Here is a 24,889-nt window from a genome sequence, read left to right as displayed (position 1 = left end):
AAATATTCAAAGAGCTCTTCCGTTGCTTATGATATACTTTTCGACTTAAACTAAAGAATATTGTGGTTGTTGTTGCTGTTGTATTAACAGTGAGAATATTGTGGTACAATGTAAATACATATTTTAGCACAAATTTGTACAATTAAGTGTTCTTTCTTAAAAGAACTAGTTTCCTTTAACTATTTTTGATGTATTCCCTTTGATTTAACTAGTGAAAAAAAACTCCTATGAAATGGCAAAGAAATTTCCCTCTCCCTCACATTCATAATACCTACTTTTCTCCCCTAACCGGTTTTCTCTCTTTCGAACATTGTTCAGAATAGGAGGGAAGGGAGAAGTGGAAAAAACTCGCAAGGAATTTTTATTTAAAATACGAGGAATGGGAGAAGGGAAAAAACTCGCACGGAATTTTCGTTTAGAATGGGGCTGCTAATATTTTATTACCGTAAGGGAATATAGTTCCACATCATACCTTTGAAATCCGTTTGCGTATCAATCTCCGTTATGTTGGGCGCAGGTTCAGCATGTTCCTGTGGTTTGGCTGTAGTAGCATGTGAGGCAGTTGTTTTGTTAAGCGTTGTTTCACCTTTAAATTAACTGATTTGAAATTAAGGTGGTTTAGCTGTCATTACTACCTACTTACCATCATAAATTAATTCCAATCATCGGGTTGCTTGTATTCTGATAGAACTGGGAGATGCAGCCTGATATTCATATGTCATCCTCCGAGAGCAGCAACAGGCAGGCGCCAGCAGCCAAATCGACACCCAGAAATCCAACCGCCAAAATCGCATGAAACCATGTCTTGCCAATAAAGTTGCTGAAATTCGGCACTTTCGGCATGTAGTTGCACCTCACCGAGACGGCTGTGGCAAAGAGACGACCCCAATCTGCGATGATGGTAAATGAAAATGGAATACCAACCAGCGCACAGCAAATGCAAAAGACGCGTCCACCCGTTGTTACGGGCACAATGTTGCCATAACCTATTGTTGTTAACACAGTTGATGGAAAGAACACAGCTTGTAAAATGCTCCATCGCATCCATTGGTTTACATGGCTGTATCAAAAATATCCACACCCAGCGCAATAAGTTCCAAAATCACAAGAGGCGTATAAGCGCCTGGCAACATTTTTGGTTTATCAATAGGCAGTTCATTTAAGCAATGTTTCATCATTGTAATTAATTGATCAGCATCTACTTCTGTGGCGCTTAAACCGTAGTTATGAAAACCTTCAAAAATGTAGCCTCCAACAAAGCTATGCTGATCCCCTTTACACTTCACGCATTTGTTTATTACATTTTTTTAATTTTAGTCGTAGCCCAGCGTTTATATTTCACAATTTATGTCAAATTACTGATACTTTCCAATTGTTTACAAAGAGTAATAAGCACCGCTACGACTTTAAGTTTTACTAACAGCTACCGAAGATCCGCGACTATTGGCGTTATTACCAAATGGTCCATTAGCAAAACTATTCGTGCTGGCAAAGTTAATTGTTTGTCCATTTGGTAGAGTATATGTTTGACTCAACGATGCGCCAACAGAGTTTTGTACTCCTAATGGGCCCATCTGGGTGGCTTGCGATATTGTACCAGCTGAAGATGCACCAAATGAACCATTTGGACCGAATGTATTAAATGCCTGTGCCCCAGCGTTTGATGCTGCAGTATTTGTACCGTAGCGTACGTATTTGATATCATGCGCAGCAGCATTTGCTGTAGCCTGTGACTGTCCATATTGAGGTGGAAGTGATTGATATTTTGGTACGCGCTTAACACGTATATGTTCTAGCAATGAAGCGCTAGTCAAAGGCATATCAAAGGGTATACTACGTACACGACGTACTTGAGGTCTCATATTTACCTTTGGTTTGATATAAAACGAAGATTCGACGACTACCTCAGCGACTGCTGCACCATTAGGTAGCGGAGCACTGGGCATATTGTCCTCGCTAACAACATTTAAACTTGTCGTCGAGCCAAATGCAAAAAATAATGTAAATGTTACGAAAAATTAAAATTTATTCGTTTGCAATGTGTCCGGTTTGTAATTGCAGTCGTTTTCTGCGTCACTAAAAATAGTTTTAGCAAATCGACGATCGAACGCAGACTAGCTTGAGTCATTGATTGAGCAAAGATATTACAAGTCTCGCCTTTTTAACTGCTTCTTGAGATAAGCGTCGTGCGCCAAAAAAAAAAAAAACCTGCGCCAATTGTCTGTCGAAAGGACCAAATGAAGCAACAAAAGGCGTGAAACCAACAACCATTTACCAATAAAAACAATAGGATTACGCCCGCTTTGGAACCAGTAACATCTCAGGAAATAAACAGCTAATGCCGGCGCCATATACAAAAATATGTGCTTAAAATTGAGTAACGTTGCAAATATGACGACATGGTATCGGCAATTACTTTCAGGCCCTCCTCCTTTAGGCGCGAAAATAGTTTATAAGTACATGCAAGGTTTTCATTTTGTGAGTTTTTTATCATGTGAACTACCCCAGAATTTTCCATTTCAACAATGGTGCGCATATGTTTTTTAATAAGCTCATCTTCGACAACTTTAACAATTCGCGGTTCCGTGTCTTTATCTAAATAAAGAGCTGCTCTTGCAGATTCTTCTTGTATACGAGCCTCTACTTTTTAACGTAAACGCCAGCATTATTTTCATTGAGAAAGTTAGGCGATTCGAACTTATAGAACGATGCAGATCGTGCTAGAAAAGGTTTCTCGAAATCATCCTCATAAATACACTGTGCCCAAATTTATGGCTAAACGTAGTGATAGAAAACACGTTCGTTCGGGTTAAGTGCGCGAACATAGTGTACCTATACAGTGTGTTCACTAAGCGATAAACGTCAAATATGAATGCTGAAACCAAATAACGCTTCTCCAGCAAGTAGCTAATACTCAGAAGCAATATACCGAATAGAAAGCCCATTACATTAAAAATGAATATGATCCACAAGAATCAAACCCACATTGAATAGCATGAGAAGCTCTGCAGCAAAGTGGCGCTATGACTTCTTGGGTACATTTAAAATTTGCAGACATAGTGCCACACCGAATGCGGACATCAACTCCGCAAATATTCCGGTTCCGCGTTGAAAATATGTATATAGTTGCCGTTGATGCATAATTAAGATTTGTAACAATCAGCATTTGAGGATCAACATAATGGGCCACTTGCGCTAGTATCCATTCAAATAGGCAAATAAAGGTGGACAATCGAGTGTTCATTCGCTTGTCGCATCATAATACCAGTAATTGATCGCAATTGGTGTACCTGAAATGAAACAAAAAGAGTACCTGAAATGAAATAAAAGAATAAAAATTTAATAAATTTGTAAAATTATAAAAAAAGGGAACGATACTGGCATACACTTATACTTACCCATTACAAGTTTTTCTTCATAGTAAAAATTCATTCAAAATGTATCTATACTCATTTCCATGAATGAATGACATTTTGAATGAATGAATCAAGGTTGCCACTCGATGACAATTGCTTTTTTCGGTTCTTACACAGTAAGCACATTGCGCGCGATCCAAAGAGTATTACAACTCGGATCCGCGGGATCCAACAAATTCGAGTGTTAATAACCGAACAAAAAAATCAACTAACGAAAACCTTGAAGATACAGCCTGGGTTCCCTGGAAACACACGCGCCAGGTTGTATTTCGATAGTTTTCCTGACATTCGGCCGTCCTTTTGTTTCTTTCTTTTTTTGAGAAAAGTTTTTAGTTTGAAAATTTGGGCATAAAAACACAATCAAAATCAGCCTGCTTGGAAAAAATGGGGGTTAACCACTCGAGACCGAAATAATTTTCGATGTCTATCGGTGCATGATTTTGTTTGTGTTTTACATTTTAAACATGTCACACTCAATAGTGGTCTCGCTTTCATGACGAAAATTGTTTTTTGTGTATTAAAGTTTCGACAGACTTTCGTCAGTCCCTTTTTTAGCTTGAAATCCCAGCAGGAATAAAGTAGTGTCATCTATGCTTTCGATATTACAAACAAGGGAGAAATTAAACTTTTTAGAACAAAATATAAATTTAATGTCGCGTCACGACTCAGACGCAAGCTGTCCCGAAATACTTCATGACATGACCATTATGCATCAATACATTGCAATGGGCAGCACCGCACAGCGGTCTCATTCCAACGATTGGAAGAGTGAACAGCTGACAGCTCTACAAATTGCCACACTCGTTAGCGTAGGCTATTCCCGCCAGGGTTGTGTTGGAATCAACAAACACACCACAATTTGTGATTCTCACACAACATGGCCCAAATCAACACAAAGAGTGTTCCCAGACAGCGAGTAAAGGCTTCTTCACATTTGTCGCACATTTGTATGCACGGCGTCATTTGACTAGTCATTTTACAGGGATTCATAGGTTATATTCACAGCCACATTTGTATCGGCGTGGGTGAGTTTTGTGATCAAATTTTTGTAGGGCAACTACAAGGAGCCGTGAAAATACACGGGTAACTCGTGATACCATCTGCTACACAAATGTAGCGTATATTACCGCATATTGCCTGTACTAGGCAAACACCAAAAAAGGACTGCTTTCAATATCAGAATTTCGTTATGATGAGGATATTTACCAAAATTAAAGATACCTCTAGGCGTATCTCAATAAAATTATATTAAATATAACAGTGGTTTCAACCACTACAAACCCATCATTACATCGACAGAATAACTTAATAAGATTATTCGTTCCACACAACCCTTTATCCCGAGTACGCCAACCACAAGCTCGATCAATTAAGCCTCTACTCTCCGCCCATACGCCACCCAACCCCCCTTAAAATGCAAACCAAATAATAACAAGTTCCCGTTCCAGAATGACGGGTTTCTCGGTCAAACGCAACAAGACGGAGCAACGCGTTGACTCCTTCACCGTCTCCTGCCGGTTGTGCCAGAAGAACCACGGCATGCGACTATGCCCGCTGTACCGGGGAATGTCGGCAGAAGAACGCCTCCGGGCCGTCCTTATACACCGGCACTGCCCCAATTGCCTATCGCCGTTCCATCGGTTAGAGATATGCCCTAGCAACGACCGCTGCCACCGCTGCCGTGAACCACACCACACTACGCTTCACATGGAGGACGAGCAAGCACGGCCACGCCCGATCCCTTCCGGGGAGCGCGACGACGACGAAAGCGACGAGGTGCTATCGATCAACATCACCGAGGACACACGATCGTGGGCCCAACAGGTAGAAGAGGAGGAGAAGGAGATGGAAGAGTTCACGCGAAGTGCAGCCGCCTTAGCCATCGCCCCAACGACCAGTGGAGAAGCACGATCCTTCCGACCGCTGCTTCAGCATGAGAAGCAGAAAGATAATCAGCGACACATGGAACACGGGGATGGCGCGGAGACGCGTCCTTTCCGCCCATCGCACCGCAATGCCAGTGGGCGCCGGGGCGGCGCGGAGCCGCGTCCGTTCCGCTCGACCCGACTCTCTACTGGCAGAGCGGCCCCGTATCAACCATACAAGAAGGGTACCACCACCACTATCGTTCCACATCAGGCGCACCCCGCCGGCTTCAGGACAGGGCGCTTACGGGAAACCCATGACGCGATGACGATCACCCGAGCATTTATTGCTATTGCTCCTACAGCGATCATACGGATAGAGGCAGGGGGGCGCCTCCATCTGGTGCGCGCACTCATTGATCCCTGCGCGCCGACGTCCGTGATAGACGCGCACCTGGCCAACGACCTCCAACTCGAACGGCTTAATACGGCCAGAACTACGAAGTGCACACTAGTGTTGCGCGGGAAATACGGGGTAATGAATCGAGTCACGACTCAGGCAACGGTGGTATCACGGCATACGCGTCTCAACCCAACCGCGACGATTGACTCCTCGGTCATGGCACCCTTCCAATTTATGAGACTCGCAGACCCGACTTTCTATCGATCTGCGCCGGTCCTCTTAACACTCGGGGCCGACGTGTACGCCACCATTATGGTTAGTGGCACAGCCCCAGTAACGGTAAATGGGCTCCTCACGCAGCCGACGATCTTCGGACTGGTCGTTTCAGGAGCGTTCCAGCCATAACGGTCTGGCAGCATTCTTACGCGTCTACAGCGACATCCAGCCTTCACATAATACATAATACATATTACATCCAATTAACCAGGTGCATCAAAACCAAGCAACCCCACGTACATGCATACTAACTTTTCCCTTTTTTATTCACAGCTCCGCCAAGAGAGGCTGCATTAGTGATGACCGGGAAACCACATGAGATCCCATTAGAATTTTAATTTATTTTAAGTTATTTAATTTTATCTAAGTTATCACGCCTCGGGTCGGTTGCTGGCGTACTCATCAGCTTCCTTCTTTGCTCTTTCGAGTTGCTCGCCGCAAGGGGGCCGGCATGTTTAGGCCACCAGCCTAAATATTCGCTACCACCCTAATGTACACTTTTGGCAATTTTAGTATTTACCGGTAACGGCCCACCCCTGCCGAGCGCTAACTTTAAAGGGGAAAACTCGACGAAAGTTAGCTATCGGCAGGTGGTGCGGACCTTTTTCGTTTTTTAAACTTTCTTTTCTATTTGGAACGTCAAAGAGCCAGCAGCTAGCCCCAGGTGAGTAAGAAAAAAAAGTGAGTTATTTAAATCAGCCATTTTATACAGTGCGAGTGTCAGTGAATTAAGATTGGAAAAGAATTAATGTTAAAAATCTGAGTTGCCTCTTGAATTTATTTTGTACACTTTCGGCTCCTAGCCATTGTCACATAACTTTAATTTTCAATTTGCCTTTTTTTGCAATTCATTCGTATGAATTTGAATGTGCCAAGTGCATATTGTACGCGGTAATAAGTTGTATCTTGAAGTGTGCGCAAATAATTATTTTCATCCTTGTGCCTTAAACTAATTCCCATCTTTAAATTCCGTGAATTAATATTGCAAGTAATTATTTGTGCATAGGGAAGCGTGCGTCTGATTAATTCCTTCTTTACCCAATACTTGAGTTGGAATTGATTAGGCCCCTTCATTACATACCGCGAGTGTACTCTTGCACACCTTTTGTGTTGTGAACTTTCACCTTAGCGAACCTTTGATAATTAATAACCACATCTTCTTTACATAGTTAATAAATTGTTATTGTTTTGATACTAATTCGGTGTTTTATTTCTTTTATTTGCAACGCACACGCCCGACTTCCCCGGGTCCACTGCCCCGCAAAACAATTTAAATAAAATATTTAATTTTATATAAAAAATAAGTAAATTTAAATAACTATATTAAAATTGTTAAAATATAAAAATAATCTTAAAATAAATTTAAAAGTTTAAAAGGTTTAAAATTTTAATTTAAATTATAATTGGAAAATTTGTAATATGATATTAAAATAAAAATTATACTTACATAAAATTAAATTAGTAAAAAAAATATTCAAATTAATAAGTATTTGATTGATGATTGTAGAGATTTTGAGGGAATAAATAACGTTTTTTGGGCGTGATAACAATTAAATTCATTGTTGTTGCTGTTTATGCAATGGCTTTGTTGTTTTCTTTATGAATCTCATCATTTTCATCGTGATGTCTTATACTTTAAATCCGTTCTTGTGTGTATTTTGCGTAAAATTGTTGTAATAGCTCTTGTTGTAGTGAAGTGGAAAACTTAACTATTGTTTTAAGCGTAGTATATTGTTTTTAGAGTTCTTTATTAATTAACGATTCGTAGAAAAATTTTATTTTTATTTATGTTGCATAAAATTTATAGCATGTCTACTAGTAAATTTCTGCTATAAGTACTTTATGTTTTATTTGATTGTCCGCACTTATTTTTTGTTTTTGTTTCGTATATAGAATTTACAGCGACTGTTATATGCAATTTGCACAAAATATTGTTTATTAATTGAAGTATATTTAAGTTTCATTTTTTTTTTAAATCGATGTGCGATTTACAATTATGGTACTATGATTTAACTTTTTAATTTTTTTATTGTTTTATTGGTTAAACTATTTTGTTCATCAAATCTGCTAAAATTTGATTTCCGTTTTCGGGTGTTTCCACACAGTCCATCTACGAATGTCTATGGACTTTCACTTATTTTCACAATAGTAAATGTTTTAAGCACTTTCAAAACGAAATATTTTTAAAGTTAATTATAGCTTCGTATTATAATCACTAAATTCATAATTTTTTGTTGATGGCGAATGTATTTCCAAATTGGATTTTAAGTAAACAAACTGATGGCTGTTCGTTTAGTCTGTTTCGCACAACTATTTAAATCGTTGTAAATATGACGGAGTAGTTACTTTAAAATTGCGAAATTTTTTGTTCAAAAATCATTTATCACAAGCACGAGGTATTATATATACAAGCACGGACAGATATAGATTTAGATAATAAATGCATTTTAATTAAAAATTAGCGAATGGAAATTTTCGTAATCATTACAGTCATTAATGAAATAAAATATTTGCGCAGGATCGTTGGTAGGATCGCCAATATATCAACATTCAAGTTGATATTTTAAAAAAACTCTTTTATTTTGGTTTGCAATAAAAAATTTATTTTTGTTTATTTTTGAGTTTAGATATTTTCCAACTAATTAGAATTTTCTTTTTTTTGAAGTTATTCAAAATTTTAAGTTAACACGAAAACTCAATTAAAATTATTTTAAAAATTAAAGTAAAGAGTACAAAGTAGTTAACACTATACATACTATCATCCTCGTTACCATGGATATAGGTGGGAAATATGAACTTGGAACCAAAATATATTTTTGCTAGGATTTCTCCTTGGTTCGTATATAATGTCTCATCCCCTTGTAATAGGACATGGAAATTTGAAGCCATACAGGGGTTCATTGACAAAGTACCTTTAACAAAATTTAATTGTAAAACATCACAAATATCTTCATTTTCTTTAAAAGCCGTACCTGATATATTTTTCTTGCAAGTCATAAAGAGATGATAACTTTCTGTAGACCATTCCATTTTGCTGACTTGCAATGGATTATGGTGAATCCAATCAACATACAGCCGAAATTAAAATTTTAACAGCATCACAGGAAATATGGTTAATGGACGACTTCTCACATGGGAAATTTCAATTCTGCCTACACCAATTGTTCTGAACTCGCATTGAGTTACCATGTTGTAAATCTCCGCCAGCTGCCGCATTACCCGCTGAATGGACACGCAATAAAATAATTCTGCTACAGCTATTGAAATAGGCGCATATTGGTATTAAAGGCGTCGTCACAAAGGCCATTGTAGCTTCAAGATCCATACCCAAATGGAGATAGTGTAAGAGATATACCAAAACATTGTATATAACATAAACATCATAACATTCACGCAATGAATCTACGTATGGAATGCTTTGCAAAGAAGACTCAAATCCAAGTATTAAGGGCGTAAATTGGCACTATCCATAAAATTCGAATAATATGCTTTTGCAAAATCGGGTTTGTAAAATGTATTACATGTTGAATTATGTGCCACTGGCACAGCAGACAATACAAACGCACCACCAATAAGTATAAGTTGATCTTTACGTGTGAATACGTGAATCAGCAGTGGCACAACAATAAGTGCAAATATACCTAAGTAACAATGAGCAGTGGCCTTATCCAAATTCGCCACTCTTCACCAAACCGTCTCAAATTGAACGGACGCATTCCGATGATTATCAGTTGTTTCAGGCTCAATGAAATATGCGAATAAATTACGTAAGTATTAGCAATAAAAATACATCGGATTTATTATTTGTCAACCGACCCAAATTTGAATTAGCAAGCGCCGACTGGACATTTGTTCCGTTGAAGTAAGAAACTATTGCTCTGCAATCAACAATTTTTATGAATGGCTCTAAACAACTTTTAAAGCTAATTTGTCTTAGAGTAGAGCTGGCTATCCAATCAATGTGCAAAGCATTGACATTGGGTTATCAGCCCAGTGAGCCAAACAAGTACATGTGACCAATTAAAATAACGAGGTGCTGCGAGTCGACGTAATATTATTTCCGCTCGAGACGAATTACGATGGGGCAAGCAGTTTATATTTCTTTAGTCATTAAAGAGCGTTATCAACTGCGCTCCAAAATGCACAGTTGCTGTTGTATTAGGTTTTCTGTTATATATAAAAAAAAAATAAATGTAAGGCGCGATAACCTCCGAAGAGATCTAAGGCCGAGCTTCTCTTCCAATTTGCGTCGTGCTCCTCTTGATTTTCCCTACAAATTGGCCAGACGGGACCTACATGTTTTATGCCGACTCCGAACGGCATCTGCAAGGCAGATGAGTTTTCACTGAGAGCTTTTCATGGCAGAAATACACCCGGAGTGCTTGCCAAACACTGCCGAGGGGCGACCCCGCTTAGAAAAATTTTCTTCTAATTGAAAAATCTTAATTCTAAAATTTTGATGTTGCTCTGCCCGGGAGTTGAACCCAGGGCATACGGTGTGATAGGCGGAGCACGCTACCATCACACCACGGTGGCCGTTATATATGCTTTGATTTATTTGCAGAACTATAGTTTTCTATAAAAATTCACCTGAAAAGAAAACGAGAAATGAATTAATATTACCATTATTAATCTACTAGCCTCCATACTCACCGCGTGTTTTAAATGAATGACATTTTTTTTTTTTTCATTCAGGATATGGACCATCGTAGGAGATGTCAAAATCTCTACACTCCACTGCTGACTGTCAATGCACTGCGTTACCAACATTAGGCCTTATGCGCTGCTGCACGCCACATATGTCGCGCATTACATATCTCGATCAATCATTCATTTGGACGAGATTTCAAATACTTAATTCCACGAATCTCAACATTTTGACAATACACGTCGAAAATAATGTTGAATAGTGGAAATGCAACTCTGTTGTACTTTTTCATCCAGGTTTCGAACCGTTCCGTGTGGTGGCAGGCCACTTGTTGTGAAAATAAAGTTCACCACTGTGGTAGTTGTTAATTATACCACTATTTATTATACACGCATAGGTAGTCGTTAACTCTACCACTATTTATTATACACGCACTATTTTATTTTATAAAATATCTTTATTATAATGACTCCTAAATGTATGCTAATAATTCGTTTTTAAAATTTTATAACAGAATGAAAATTTGTGAAACAATCATTTCAAAATTGAAATATAAAAAATTAACAAGAACCAAAAATTCAATTTATTTAAAGTAGGTACATTTAAAGTTGAATATAAATATAGCCCTACAATACTCCCCCTTCCGGAGATTTAACGTTAAATAAATTAAAAGTAACTTTCTTTTTTGTTTTTGTGTTAGGTATCTGTATTTTATCAATCATTGCTGGTTTTAAACGATCAATAGGAATAGATTTAATTTCATTATTTATTTCAATTTTAAAGTTTTTAATATCTTTTTCAATAACTCTATAAGGACCCTCATACGGATGCTGCAAGGAATATTTGTTTATTACACGTACAAAAACAAAATGACAATCTTTTAAATCTTTTGGAACAAAAATACCGCTAGAATTTTGATGATGTTCCAAATTTGATTTAAAATTTTTTAAATGTTCACGCAAACTACTTAAAACATCCGCTGAAGTTACATTCTCTGTAGTTGAAACAAATAATTCACCAGGTAATCTTAAATTTTGGCCATAAACCATTTCAGCTGGTGTTGCCGAAATATCTTCCTTAAAAATCGATCGCAAACCCATAAGCACGATTGGTAACTCTTCATACCAATCTCTAGACCCATTCCTAGCCATTATTGAAGATTTAAGCTGTCTATGGAAACGTTCTATCATTCCATTAGCTTGGGGATGATAGGAAGAAGTCGTTATTTGATGACTTCCAAGAAGTTTCATTAATTCTGAAAACAAGTTTGAAGTAAACTGAGATCCCTGATCCGTTGTTATTTCCAATGGAACCCCAAAACGTGAAATATATTCCTTAAAAAATTTATTTACAACCGTAACTGCAGAAATATCTCTTAGCGCGAATGCCTCTGGCCACCGTCTAAATCTATCAATTATAGTTAATATGTAACGATATCCCTTTGAAGCAGGCAAAGGTCCGACAATATCTAAGTGAATGTGTTCAAATCTAGCTTTTGGAATTGGAATTTTCACAACTGGAGATTTTGTATGACGATGTACTTTCGATTTTTGACAACTTATACATTCTTTGGACCAAGTATTGATGTCTTTATTCATTTTTGGCCAAAAATATTTCTTAACTATCAAACGACGTGTAGCTCTACTACCAGGATGTGAAATCCCATGTAACATATCAAATATTATTTTTCTTAAATTGTTTGGAATGAATGATCTAGGATTTTCTCCTGACACTTCGCACCATATATTAAAGTTAAGAACAGGAATTTTTATTAGTTTCAAATTTAAAAATGTTTGCTCTGAGGTAAGTTTGCCTAATTCAATATCTTGTTGTTGTTCACTTTGTAAAATTTTTAAATTAATGTCCGAATTACTAATCGCTTCTACTTCAAACGCACGAGATAATGTATCAGCTACAACATTTTCCTGTCCTTTAATATACCTAATGTCATTCGTAAACTGTGCAATGAATTCCATATGTCTAGTTTGTCTTGGACTGCGTTCTGTTTTTGAATTTAAAGCAAATACTAGAGGCTTGTGATCTGTGAAAACTGTAAATTGACGTCCTTCTAGAAGGTAACGAAAATGTTTAATGTTCAAATAAATAGCTAACAGTTCCCTATCAAATGCACTATATTTAATTTCGGATGGAGACAGTTTCTTTGAAAAGAATGAAAGTGGTTCTGATTTATTATTAAACGTTTGATGTATGACACAACCTTTGCCGTATTGGATGCATCTACATTTAAAGAAAGTTTTGCATCTTTGTTAAAATGATTTAAAAATATCGCAGATGCAAACTTTTCTTTAATGCATTCGAAAGCTTTATAAGATATATCGTCCCAAATTAAAATCTTGTCTCATTTCTTATTTGTTCTATTAATTAAATCATAGATAACTGTCGTAAACTCTGCTAATTTTGGTATATATCGATGGTAATAATTAACCATACCAATAAATTTTTGTGCCTGCTTAATAGATTTTGGACGATCAAAATTTCGAATGGCTAAAACTTTTTCTTCCCGAGGGCCTAATTCCCGTTTCAGAAATATTATGTCCTAAAAAGTCAACATTTGTTAAGCTGTTAAGCCAAAAGTACATTTACTTGGTTTTATATTTAAACCGTACTCCGTGAGGCGCTGAAATAGTACGCGAAGATCTTTGAAATGTTGTTCCTCATTTTCGCTTGCCAGTAAGAGATCATCAATATATATAAAAACAAAGTCTAAATCATTGACTACTTCATTAATAAATCGTTGAAAAATTTGTGCGGAGTTTCTAAGCCCGAAAGGCATGCGTACAAATTCAAACATGCCAAAAGGCGTAGTAATTGCAGTTTTATAGATATCCTCTTCTGCCATTGGAATTTGGTGGTAAGCTCTTACCAAATCTAGCTTCGAAAATACTTTCTTATTTCTGAGATTCATGTTGAAGTCATGAACATGGGGCAAAGGATAACGATCAGGGACTATTACAACGTTTAATCTTCTAAAATATCCACAAGGACGCCAGTCATTTAACTCCTTCTTGGGTACAAGATGCAAAGGAGATGCTTCCGCTGAATTGGAAGGCCTACATATCCCTGTCTTTACTAAAAAATCGAATTCAGTTTTAGTTACTTTGTATTTAATAGGGTCTAAACGCCTTGGTTTGGAAAATGGTAAATTTCCTTCAGTGACTAATCAGTGAACTGTTGTATGTCTAACTGGTTGTGAATAATCTGGTTCAGAAAATAAAGAAGGAAATTCCTTCAATAACTTTGTAAATTTGTTATCAACAGCGAAAACTTTTGGTAGCGAAACATTACAAACACATGAAATTGTGTTAACTGAAAGACTTGTTACCGGATCTACTAAGCATTTACGTTTAACATCAATTAAGAGACCATAATTACACAGAAAATCAGCACCGATAATTGGTTTAGCTATATCTGCTATTAAAAACGTGAACGGAAATTCGCGACGCAGTCCTAAATTTATATTTAAAAGTTTTTAACCGTATGTCGAAATCGTTGAACCGTTAGCTGCCGTTAGAATAATATCTGACGACTTTTTCGAACATGAAGATTTTGAAACCGGAAGCACTGAAATTTCTGCTCCACTATCTATCAATTTGTTTGTTTTATCAAAAATAAATAAGCGACGTGTAAAGGTGTCTAAATTTCCGTTGTTTGTCGCCGCAACAACTGATGACTTTAGCTTGACGAACTATTGTTATTTTTAAAAGCGCATGGTTGTTCGCACTTCAAAGCCTGATTACAGAGCCAATTTGGGTTGTCACGAGACTTTGATCTATATCTAGAGGGACTTCTAAAGCGATTCCTACTAAAAGATCGGGAACTTGAATACTTTTGATTCATCTGATTTTTAATTTCACTGATCTCTAATGATAATTTTTCAAAATTTTTGCAAATAATGTTAGTTGTTTGAACTAAATTTGAAATAATTGTATTTTCGCTTTTAGAATTTGGAAAATTACTAACTGAAGCTATTTCATTTTTATTATAAGCTTCCCAAATATTATCGGCTAATTTAACTAATCCAATTATTTCAGTCGAATTCGAACTAGCAAGGATAATACTTAAATTTTTTTGGCAACTTCCTTATCCAAAGCTTTTTAAGAATTTCCTTGCTAAAATTGTTTCCAGAGAGTAGCACTAGAGACCGATAAAATTCAGAAGGTTTACGATCTCCCATTTCTGAATCGGATAACACTCGATCTAACTTGGCATTCTGACTTAATGAATGCCGTTCAATTAAAATTTTCTTTAATGCAGAAAATTTGTCATCTTCAGGAGGATTTTGAATAAAATCAAGAATTGTCATAATTACCTCCTGCGGAAGTGCAGTTATGACATATTCATATTTCGTCCATTCCTGAGTAATGTTCTTTCGACTAAATTGCATTTCAGCATGGATGAACCATGCTTCAGGGCAATTAGTCCAAAATTGGGGAAGTTTTACCGATGTAGCAAAAATTTCGTTGTTTTGATTCGCATATGGATTTGGTAACTCATTTTGATAATTTTCATTATCCAAATCATTAAGCGAATCGTTTACTTGATTTCGTGGTGTAGATGTACGTGTATTTGATGGTGAATGAAACATTGTTAATAAAAATAATTACAAAAATTATATTATAGGAAGAAATAAAAAAATGTCCGGAAAGGAACGTTTACAAAACAAAAATGTTTAATCTATTTTGATACATATACATATAAATAATATAAATTTAAATAAACTAAATGTTAGATACAGCTCGCCAAATACCTTTATTTGTTGTTGATAGTTGTCGCAATTATATATTTTTTACTGATTTTGCAATAAGGTGTTTGTCCAGAAGATCCAGAATTTCGTAACAAATGTCCTAAGTTCCTTCTCCAGACGTTCTCTGTACTCACGGGCGGGCTGTTGTTTCTATTACATTTGTTGTTGTTGTTTGTTCCTGCTTTCTATTGTAGTTGTTGTAGTTCACTGCTCTTTATTTCAAATGAATTCTTTAGTTAAATTTAAATTTTATTTTTGAGTTATTGTAATTGTATACAGGATATTGTAATATTAATAAATCACACTGTTTATTTTGTGTATCTAATTTTGGTCTTTTAATAAAAGGATCTCAGCTCAATGTATTGTTCGGTTCCAACTATTTTGTTTTACTGTTATTTGATATCATATAAAAAAATGAAAATTTTGTATGAACCAACGTTATAGCTTTAGCTGAGATATTTTTCTTCTTTTAATTATTGATTACTCTAGCAATTTACATCAACGAGGAGCGTTTTTCTTTTTGCTATTTTTGTTACTACTGCTTTTGCTTTTGTTGCTGCTTGCTTTCTCGGACGGTTTTTGTGTTATTATTATTTAATATTTGCTTGATTGCTTTCTATCTTTTAATACATTCAGCGTTCAGGATCTCAACAAGATGACCAAGTAATGGCATTGAGCATTTGTAAATTTTCTGCTAATCTTTTTATATTATGGGTTGTTTTGTACGCTTTTAAAAAAGCTGGCTTATCGCCAATGTGGTAGTTGTTAATTATACCACTATTTATTGTACACGCACTAGGTAGTCGTTAACTATACCACTATTTATTATATACGCACTATTTTATTTTATAAAATATCTTTATTATGACTCCTAAATGTATGCTAATAATTCGTTTTTAAAATTTTATAACAGAATGAAAATTGTTGAAACAATCATTTCAAAATAAATATAAAAAATTAAAAAGAACCAAAAATTCAATTTATTTAAAGTAGGTACATTTAAAGTTGAATATAAATATAACCCTACCACCACAAATCTAAAATAAATTTTAGGACTACTTCGCCCACATCTACCGACATAAAGCGAATTATAAAATGTACTAAATGCGCTAAAGCACCAGCCACATTGCATGGATGAGCGCCAAAACCGTTTTTTCTTCGTTTCTTTGCGCTCATAAGTATTTACTTATGGCCTTTAATACTTTATTTCAATTACATTTTTTTTTTCTCTTTCTTTTGCGAAAATATATTAGATATAATTTTTTTGTTTACGCAACCCAAACAACACTCCGCCAACCTCAATTTGGGCATGATCAATGATACCAATATTCTTTCAGATCATGACCCGCTACCAAACCTTACTGGAGGCGCAAAGCGTTTCGACGTCGCTTGCCAGCTCTGCGGCAGGGACAATAGTCTCCGACTCTGTGCCGAATATCGGGAAAAATCCCCAGAGAGAGGTTGCGGGAGTGCTTCTACATAAGAACTGTCCGAACTGTCTGTCACCCTTTCACCGGGTGGACAAGTGTAGCAGCAAGTATCGCTGCAAGAGGTGCCAAGAGAAGCACCACACCACGCTCCATTTAGATGAACGACGCACAGTGGGCATCTGCCGTTAAAGCATGGCAAAAATCAAAAAAATCATGAACGGTTCGCTAAGTCTAATACATGTTTCTAATAGAGAATTCCAGGGATCAAGAATATACAACTGTTTTTTCACAGAAAATTATAGTTTACCAGGTTGAGCCGCTCAAAGTTGACCAATTTTCAACACTGGGAAAAATTTGATATTTTTCTTCTTTTTCGTTGTATCTAAAATGGTTTTGGGAGTAAATAAGGCGGTCGGTTGGCGTTTTCTTGTACAACAATTAAAGATAATTTAATTTAGGATTGAAACAAAAAAAAATTGTCTTTTTTTTGTTTTTCGAAATGCCTATTTTTAGGCCCTTTTTAAAATTTTGATGGAAAAAAAAATGTTAAAATATGTGCTCCGTCAAATTAACAGTAGTTATTTGTGAAATATTCAGTTACCTAAATTCATAAAGTCTACCTGCGTACAGCTGCAACTTCACTTTTTACATCAAATAAAGTTAAACAACCTTGGTCATAAATAGTCGCCTGAGCAGGTATATATAATTCAGTACGGCCGTAAGGTCGTTTTTGTTATTGGAACTTGTTAACAACATAAATTTTTTTAGTTTTTTAGTATTTTTTAGTATTCAAAAAAATATATATACAGAACGTCTAAATTGTGTTGTTAGTGTAGAAATGAATTAAGCAAGGAAACAAATACAATAGAGATAGCCTAGTGGTTAAGGCAACTGCAGTTTCACGGTGTGATTCGCGGTTCGAATCTCGGTGAAACCTTTGATAACATTACGAAATTGCCTGATGATGAATTCGTGGCGGTTTTCGAAATGGTACCATCGCAATATGCCTGCAAATATTTCTTTCTTTTCAATGTCTCTTAGAAAAACATAATAATTGAATATTCAATTATTATAAGCTGGTGTTAAGCTCATGAATTCTTAAATAATAATTATAAATTGAACACACCATTTAACAAACAAACATAAATATATAAAACTGAGCCCGAGCTTACAAAGCTTCTCATTCGCAAGGAATAAGAAACTTTACAAAAAAAATCCACATACACACAAATTAATATAGAGCCAGAATGTCTCAATTGTGTTGTTAGTGTAGAAATGAATTAAACTGGATTAAACAAGGAATCAAATACAAACAGGATAGCCTAGTGGTTAAGGCAACTGAAGTTTCACCGTGTGACTCGCGGTTCGAATCTCGGTGAAACCTTTGATAACATTACGTAATTGCCTGATGATGATTACGTGGCGGTTTTCGAAATGCTACCATCGCAATATACCAGCAAATCTTTCTTTCCTTCTTTTCAGTTTCTCTTAGAACAACATAATAATTGAATATTCAATTATTATAAGCCGGTGTTAAGCTCATGAATTCTTAATTATAAGTATTTTGTTTTTAAACTAAATTAATTGATAAGACAGGGGTGAAGGAATTACTATTCATAGAACAAAGGAGTGAAACTAAAATTAGCTAAAACGAAAGAGAATTTCTTAGATGAAAATGGTGTTGCTTTTTCTGGTATTTAGTTGTTTAAAATATTACAAAAAGTGTAATTATAGTTATAATATGCGCCTTGAAGCGAATGAAGAGTTGCAAACATACAGGTAAAGCTAATAAAAGGATGCTAATAAAAACAATTGAAGTAAAGCGGATGGCGAGAGGAGAAGGGGAGCACCACTAATCGTTTTTCCAAAATTGTTTAGATCTCGATCTGTATGAGCCAGATACCACACATCCAAACACCCAAACTTTCTCATTTGTAATATTACTAGCCTTTACCAGCGGCCTCGTCCGCAAGGAGAAAACCAACCTGACGGAAACCAGAACGGTTCCCTAAAACCATTCAGATATAATGCCGGAAGGGTCCTCAAATAATACCGAGAAAGTCCAGAAATGACCCTGTCGGGGTCCCGAAAACCATACAGTAATGATTCCGAAATAGTCCCGAAATTACCCTGTCGAGATCCCGGACGAATCCCGAAAATCATCCAGAAATGATGCCGGAAGGGTCCCCAAATGTTCCCCAAATAGTCCCGAAATGACCCTGAAGAGATTTAGAAATGCTCCCGGAAGGAAACCGAAAATGTCCCGAAATAACCCATACGGAATCCCGGACCGAATCCGAAAACCTCCCAGAAATGATCCCGTGAGGGTCCCAAAATAATACCAAAAAAATAGTTCCGGAATGATCCCGACGGGATCCCGGACAAATCCCAAAAACCAAACAGATCATAATCTTTCCAATAGGATTTCTTTTGTAGAAATTGAGAATGTCAAGTCTTATTCCTTGAAGCCACTTCTGACGTTCCACAAGGAAGTATTCTTGGACCGATTCTCTTTGATCATTTTATTAATGATATGGGTACCTGTTTCAGGAACTCACAGTATATGCTTTACGCAGATGATTTGAAAGTTTTCAAAACCATTGCGAGCGTGTCAGACGTAATTCTTTTACAAAATGGTCTTAATGATCTAACTAGTTGGAGTATTAAAAACAACCTTCGACTGAATATAAAGAAGTGCTTCCATATGACACTTTCGGAAAACCTTTATATAATTGAGTCTACGTACACCCTTTTTGGTAATAGCCTTTCTACCGTAAGCGAATTTGTTGATCTTGGTGTAATGTTCGATTCAGGCTTTACGTTTGCTAATCACACCAGCTACATCTTGTCCGAGGTCTATTCGAATCTGGCCTTCATACGGCGCTATGGCAAATATTTTACATATCCATACACAAGAATAACATTAATAAATCATTGGTGCGTTCAAAACTGGAATATGTCTCTATTATTTGGAGTCCAATTTATTCAGTTCATTTACTAAAAGTGGAAAGAATACAGAAGGGATTCGTTCGATTTGCTCTTCAACCCCTTATTTTGATCCTATACCTTCTTATAGTGCTCGTTGCGCCCTCATAAGCATGAAGTCACTTGTGTCTAGATGGTCTAGCCAATCCCTCGTGTTTATTTGTGATTTAATTTTTGTGGTTTGATTGACTGCCCGGAACTTCTGGGGAACATTACCTGCAATGTTCCGTGCAGAACGCTTCGTACGCAATATCCATTTCACGTCAAAGTAATTAGAGCTAACTATTTTAATTATGACCCTATTTCAAGGGCACTCGCAGAGTTTAACAAGATTTTGTCTACTCTTGACCTAGACTTCGCACTCACGATCTCATGGTTTGGTACTAAAATTGAGTCATATTATACTTAATCTCCATATATTGGAATATATTTCTTTGTAAACATTAATTTAGAATTGCTAGTATGTAAGATTTATGTAATCATCTATATCTTTTTTTTTTTTGCGGGGAGGCTGAAAAATGCCTAATGCACCATAATTGCTGCCGTCGCAGCAACCGCGTGTCTGTAGACTAAAAAACAGCCCCGTTTTGGAACCGTCGCCCACCCCGGCACCACTTTCGCATTACTTCAGGGTGGCGTTCCATATTTCTCATTTTTTAAGAGCCTACTGTTGTCCCTGCGTACAGGTTCCCGCTATTTGCTCTGAGTGCCCCTCTCAGCATCCATCAGGCGTGTCATTACTATAAATGCCATTTTGCTCACTGCAGTCCAGCACTCTTTCCTGTTGCACATATGTGGTACTAAATTTCTCGTGGTAGGTTCCTCCCCAAAGACTCCATGTAAGGCGAGTCTTTCTTCGTGGAAACGGGGGCAGTGGAACATGACGTGTTCTGCGTTTTCTAACTCCGTGGTACACATTGGGAAATGAGGACCTTCCTCTATCCTACGCTTCCATAAATAATTTTTGAAACCGCCATGTCCACTCATTATCTTCATGAGATGGTAGTTCAGTTCGCCGTGCCTCCGCTCATTCCATTGAGCTACGTTCCAAACTAGCGTGAAAGTCCAACGCCCTTTACTCGAGGCCTCCCACCGTTCTTGCCACTTAGCTATTGTTTGTGTCCTTGCTTTTTTCTTGTCTTCTTCAGATGGTCGCTCGATATTAGTGTTATACAGATCGGCCCTTTCGCTTGCCAGTAAGTCCACTGGGATTTTCCGGTTTAGAACCAGGATCGCGTCGTCGGACACCGTCCGATAAGCACTTGCTATTCTTAGAGAAGCAATTCGGTACGGTGCTAATATATATTTTTGATGGGTCTGTTTAGATCCATACCACACTGGTGCTGCGTATAGTATTATTGAGCTGGTTACTGTGGACAATAGCTGAAGTGTAGCTTCGCTCGGACCACCAATGTTAGGCTTTATTCGCATAAGTGATCCATTAACTTTGGTAATTTTCTCCCCCACCGCTCTGAAGTGTTCTTTGAAAGTAAACTTAGAGTCAATGTGCATTCCTAAGTATTTTAAGGAATCCTTTGAAGTCCCGACAGTTCAGAATAACTCGTTCGCCGACCTTTTGGAGCTTACTAATACCACGTCTGTCTTTTGGCTAGCTAACTCCAGTCCCATATTGGTCAGCCATTCCTTTATTCTTGCTACGGCATCATTACATAATGCTTGAAGCAGGTCCAGTCTCTTGGCCACTACTACCACTGCAATATCGTTGGCATATCCAACAATTTGCGTGTTTTCTGGTAGATCAACTTTAGCACCCCGTCATACATTACATTCCAAAGCGTTGGACCGAGAACAGATCCCTGTGGGACGCCTACTGTGATTTTGTACTCTTTTGCTTCTTGATGCGTGTCAAAAAGAAGTACTTTGTCTTTAAGATAGCTACCTATTATTCTGCGTAAGGAAGTTGGAGTGCCGAAGCTTTGCAGCGCTGCCATTATCTGCATCCAGTTCGCAGTGTTAAAAGCATTCTTGATGTCCAACATAATCAGTGCACATAACTTCCTTTTATCTTGACCTTATTGCATCTACGGTGGATCTTGATTTGCGAAATCCATATTGACTATTCGATAAGCCACCTGGTCTTTCTAGAGTCAGCTGTAGGCGCTCACTAATTATACGCTCCAAAATCTTCCCTAGGGAATCCAGCATACAAAGTGGCCTATATGAGGATGGTTGGTCCGGCTGTTTACCTCGTTTCAGCAATAGGACAAGTCTTTGTCGTTTCCGCGGGCGAGGGAACACGCCTTCTGGCATACATGCATTAAAAAGATCAGTAAATAATGTAGCCCTAGTTGTGATCGCGGCTTTAAGGGCTATGGTTAGTACTACGTCGGGTCCTGGAGATTTGTTATCAGCAACTCTTTTTGCAGCGTCCAGCACCTCTTGCTCTGTAATTTGCGGAATTTCCGTACTTTCTAGATCCTCGCTTGGATAGGTCCAGCTATCTTGCGCCGGGAAAAGTGTTTCAACAATAATATTCATCAGTATCGGGCACGTAGGTTGCTGTGATATCGGTCCTTTAACTTTGGCCATCACAGTCCTGTAGGCTGATCCCCAAGGATTTAGGTCGGCATTATCCAGCAGTTCCCTAAAGCATAACTTCTTGCTCTTTTTTATGGCATTTTTAAGTGCCTTTCTTTGTGCGACATAGGTGCCGTGTAACTCCGCATATTGTGGTGATGAGCGTCGCTCTGCGCTATTCTTCGTGCTTTGTGACATTTTCTACGCTCTTCCGCAATTTCGTCGTACTATGGCGTCCTTCCAGATAATGGCAAATATTTGTGGGTCGAAAAGGTGTTGTTTCCATTTCCTACTTTGTCGATGTCTTGCTGCTACCGTTCGTGTAGTTTCGAGCAGCTCTACGCTAATAGCTTTATGGTCGCTGTGTGTGTAGACGGTGCTTGTGGACCATTTTGCTCGTCTTGCTATTTCGCTGCTAGCGAAGGTGAGATCTATAATGGATCGTCTGGTACCTGTATCGAAGGTATATATCCCTGGTTCATTTAGGAGTTCTAACCTCAAAGAAGTAAGGCTTTCGAGAAGAACTCTCCCTCTTTCGTTAGTTCGTCTACTTCCCCACACAGATGACCATGCATTGAAGTCTCCACACACTAAAAGCGGGTGTTTACCTCGTGCTTCAATGGCGATCCCGTATATCATGTTGATTTTTGCCCACGTGAATCCTGCTACCGTTGGCGTCATATTTTCCTGTAGGAGAAATTTCCCTGGTGCCCAAATTGAGGCTTTCCCTGCCGAATCTGAGTGCCAACCCTGCTCCTGGCGATTTTTGTATTGTTCAGAAAGTACCACTATGTCATATCCTCCTTCATAGACTGTTTGGGATAATAGCTCTTGGGCTGCCTCGCAATGGTTTAAATTGAGCTGCAATACCCTCATGATACAGTCATTTTGCTGCCCTCTCGTTGTGGGTATTTAAAACTGCTTGCTGAATGTTGTCCCCCGCATTTCGGTGAGTTTTCGCATTTCCTGCATAGGCTAGACCTATCTACAGTCTGCTTACATTTCTGAGCTATATGCCCGTAGCCCCAGCATCTATAGCAGCGTTTCTCTTGCTTGAGCTCTCTTATTCGACTGGAAACCCATCCTACCCGGATTTTTTGCGTATTAAGAACCGCCTTGGCATCATCCGCTGTAAGGTTTATAAGTGCCGACTTCGTGCCACTGTACCCTGTGCGTATGCTTTTTATGGCAGTCACATCTGGAAGTTTGATGTTGCATTGCTAGTGGAGGGCGTTGCAAATCTCCTCGGGCGTAGTAATCTCATCGAGATCTCTGCACTGTAGTGTGACCATTTGGGACTTTGTTATAACTATAGCCGGGTCCTTTAGTGCCGCTTCAATTTCTGCTTGGTACGCGCTTGTTTTCCCATCTTGCGATTTTTTCAGCTCTAGTAACAGCTCTCCTTTCGCCGTTCTTCTAATCGTTTTGACGTCATCACCCAGGGATTTTAATTCGTCGCATCTTCTCACTTTACGCAATATGTCGGCGTACGTCGCATCCCCCGCCTTGGAAATGATGATTGCATCCGGCCTAGCCTTAAGTGATTTTTTCTTGCTCTTCTTTTTAGCTAACTGCCACTCTCCCGTCTTTTGGACTGCAGTTTCCTCTTTCCGCTCCGTCTTCTCTTGCGTTTCTTGCCGTAGTTTGTGACCACCCATGTGCCCTGGCAAGACGTCTTTTAGTGTAGTAGTGGGTTTTACCACGAATTATTCGTCGGTCGATTTCCTGGGGGTGATGGACTTCTATCCTTGGCACATTCGCTTGCACGCAATTTATGTTCTAAATTCTCTACCTCTAGGGCCGACTCGATGTACAGCACTTTTATTACGGAGGCCAAGCGCTTGATTTCCGCGTATATATTATTACGCCCTATGAAGAACTGCAGCAAGTCCCCAATCGCCTTGCCATACAGTAATGATTCCGAAATAGTCCCGAAATTACCCTGTCGGGATCCCGGACGAATCCCGAAAATCATCCAGAAATGATGCCGGAAGGGTCCCCAAATGTTCCCCAAATAGTCCCGAAATGACCCTGAAGAGATTTAGAAATGCTCCCGGAAGGAAACCGAAAATGTCCCGAAATAACCCATACGGAATCCCGGACCGAATCCGAAAACCTCCCAGAAATGATCCCGTGAGTGTCCCAAAATAATACCAAAAAAATAGTTCCGGAATGATCCCGACGGGATCCCGGACAAATCCCAAAAACCAAACAGATCATAATCTTTCCAATAGGATTTCTTTTGTAGAAATTGAGAATGTCAAGTCTTATTCCTTGAAGCCACTTCTGACGTTCCACAAGGAAGTATTCTTGGACCGATTCTCTTTGATCATTTTATTAATGATATGGGTACCTGTTTCAGGAACTCACAGTATATGCTTTACGCAGATGATTTGAAAGTTTTCAAAACCATTGCGAGCGTGTCAGACGTAATTCTTTTACAAAATGGTCTTAATGATCTAACTAGTTGGAGTATTAAAAACAACCTTCGACTGAATATAAAGAAGTGCTTCCATATGACACTTTCGGAAAACCTTTATATAATTGAGTCTACGTACACCCT

General features: G+C 38.0%; 2 protein-coding genes across 8 annotated transcripts in view; both read right to left on the bottom strand.

Moving 5' to 3' along the window:
• unc-13 overlaps positions 1-24,889 on the bottom strand; it is a 4,182,017-nt gene that overhangs the window by 1,609,226 nt on the left and 2,547,902 nt on the right. The window lies entirely within an intron of this gene.
• LOC137234675 (uncharacterized) lies at positions 468-3,285 on the bottom strand. 2 transcript variants are annotated; one of them, XM_067758151.1, is made up of 2 exons: positions 644-3,285; positions 468-586 (listed from the first exon to the last, which is right to left on the bottom strand). In XM_067758151.1, exon 1 carries the CDS (start codon positions 1,944-1,946, stop codon positions 1,407-1,409), a length of 540 nt encoding a protein of 179 aa, XP_067614252.1. In that variant the 5' UTR covers positions 1,947-3,285; the 3' UTR covers positions 468-586; positions 644-1,406. The 2 variants fall into 2 exon arrangements, with proteins under 2 accessions (XP_067614252.1, XP_067614251.1); XM_067758150.1 differs by having other exon boundaries at positions 473-597.

The sequence above is a fragment of the Eurosta solidaginis genome, chromosome X (genome assembly GCF_040869045.1).
Source record: "Eurosta solidaginis isolate ZX-2024a chromosome X, ASM4086904v1, whole genome shotgun sequence".
Classification (NCBI taxonomy): domain Eukaryota; kingdom Metazoa; phylum Arthropoda; class Insecta; order Diptera; family Tephritidae; genus Eurosta; species Eurosta solidaginis.
Note: the sequence above shows the minus strand (reverse complement) of the source record. Positions and strands in the feature narration are given on the sequence as shown.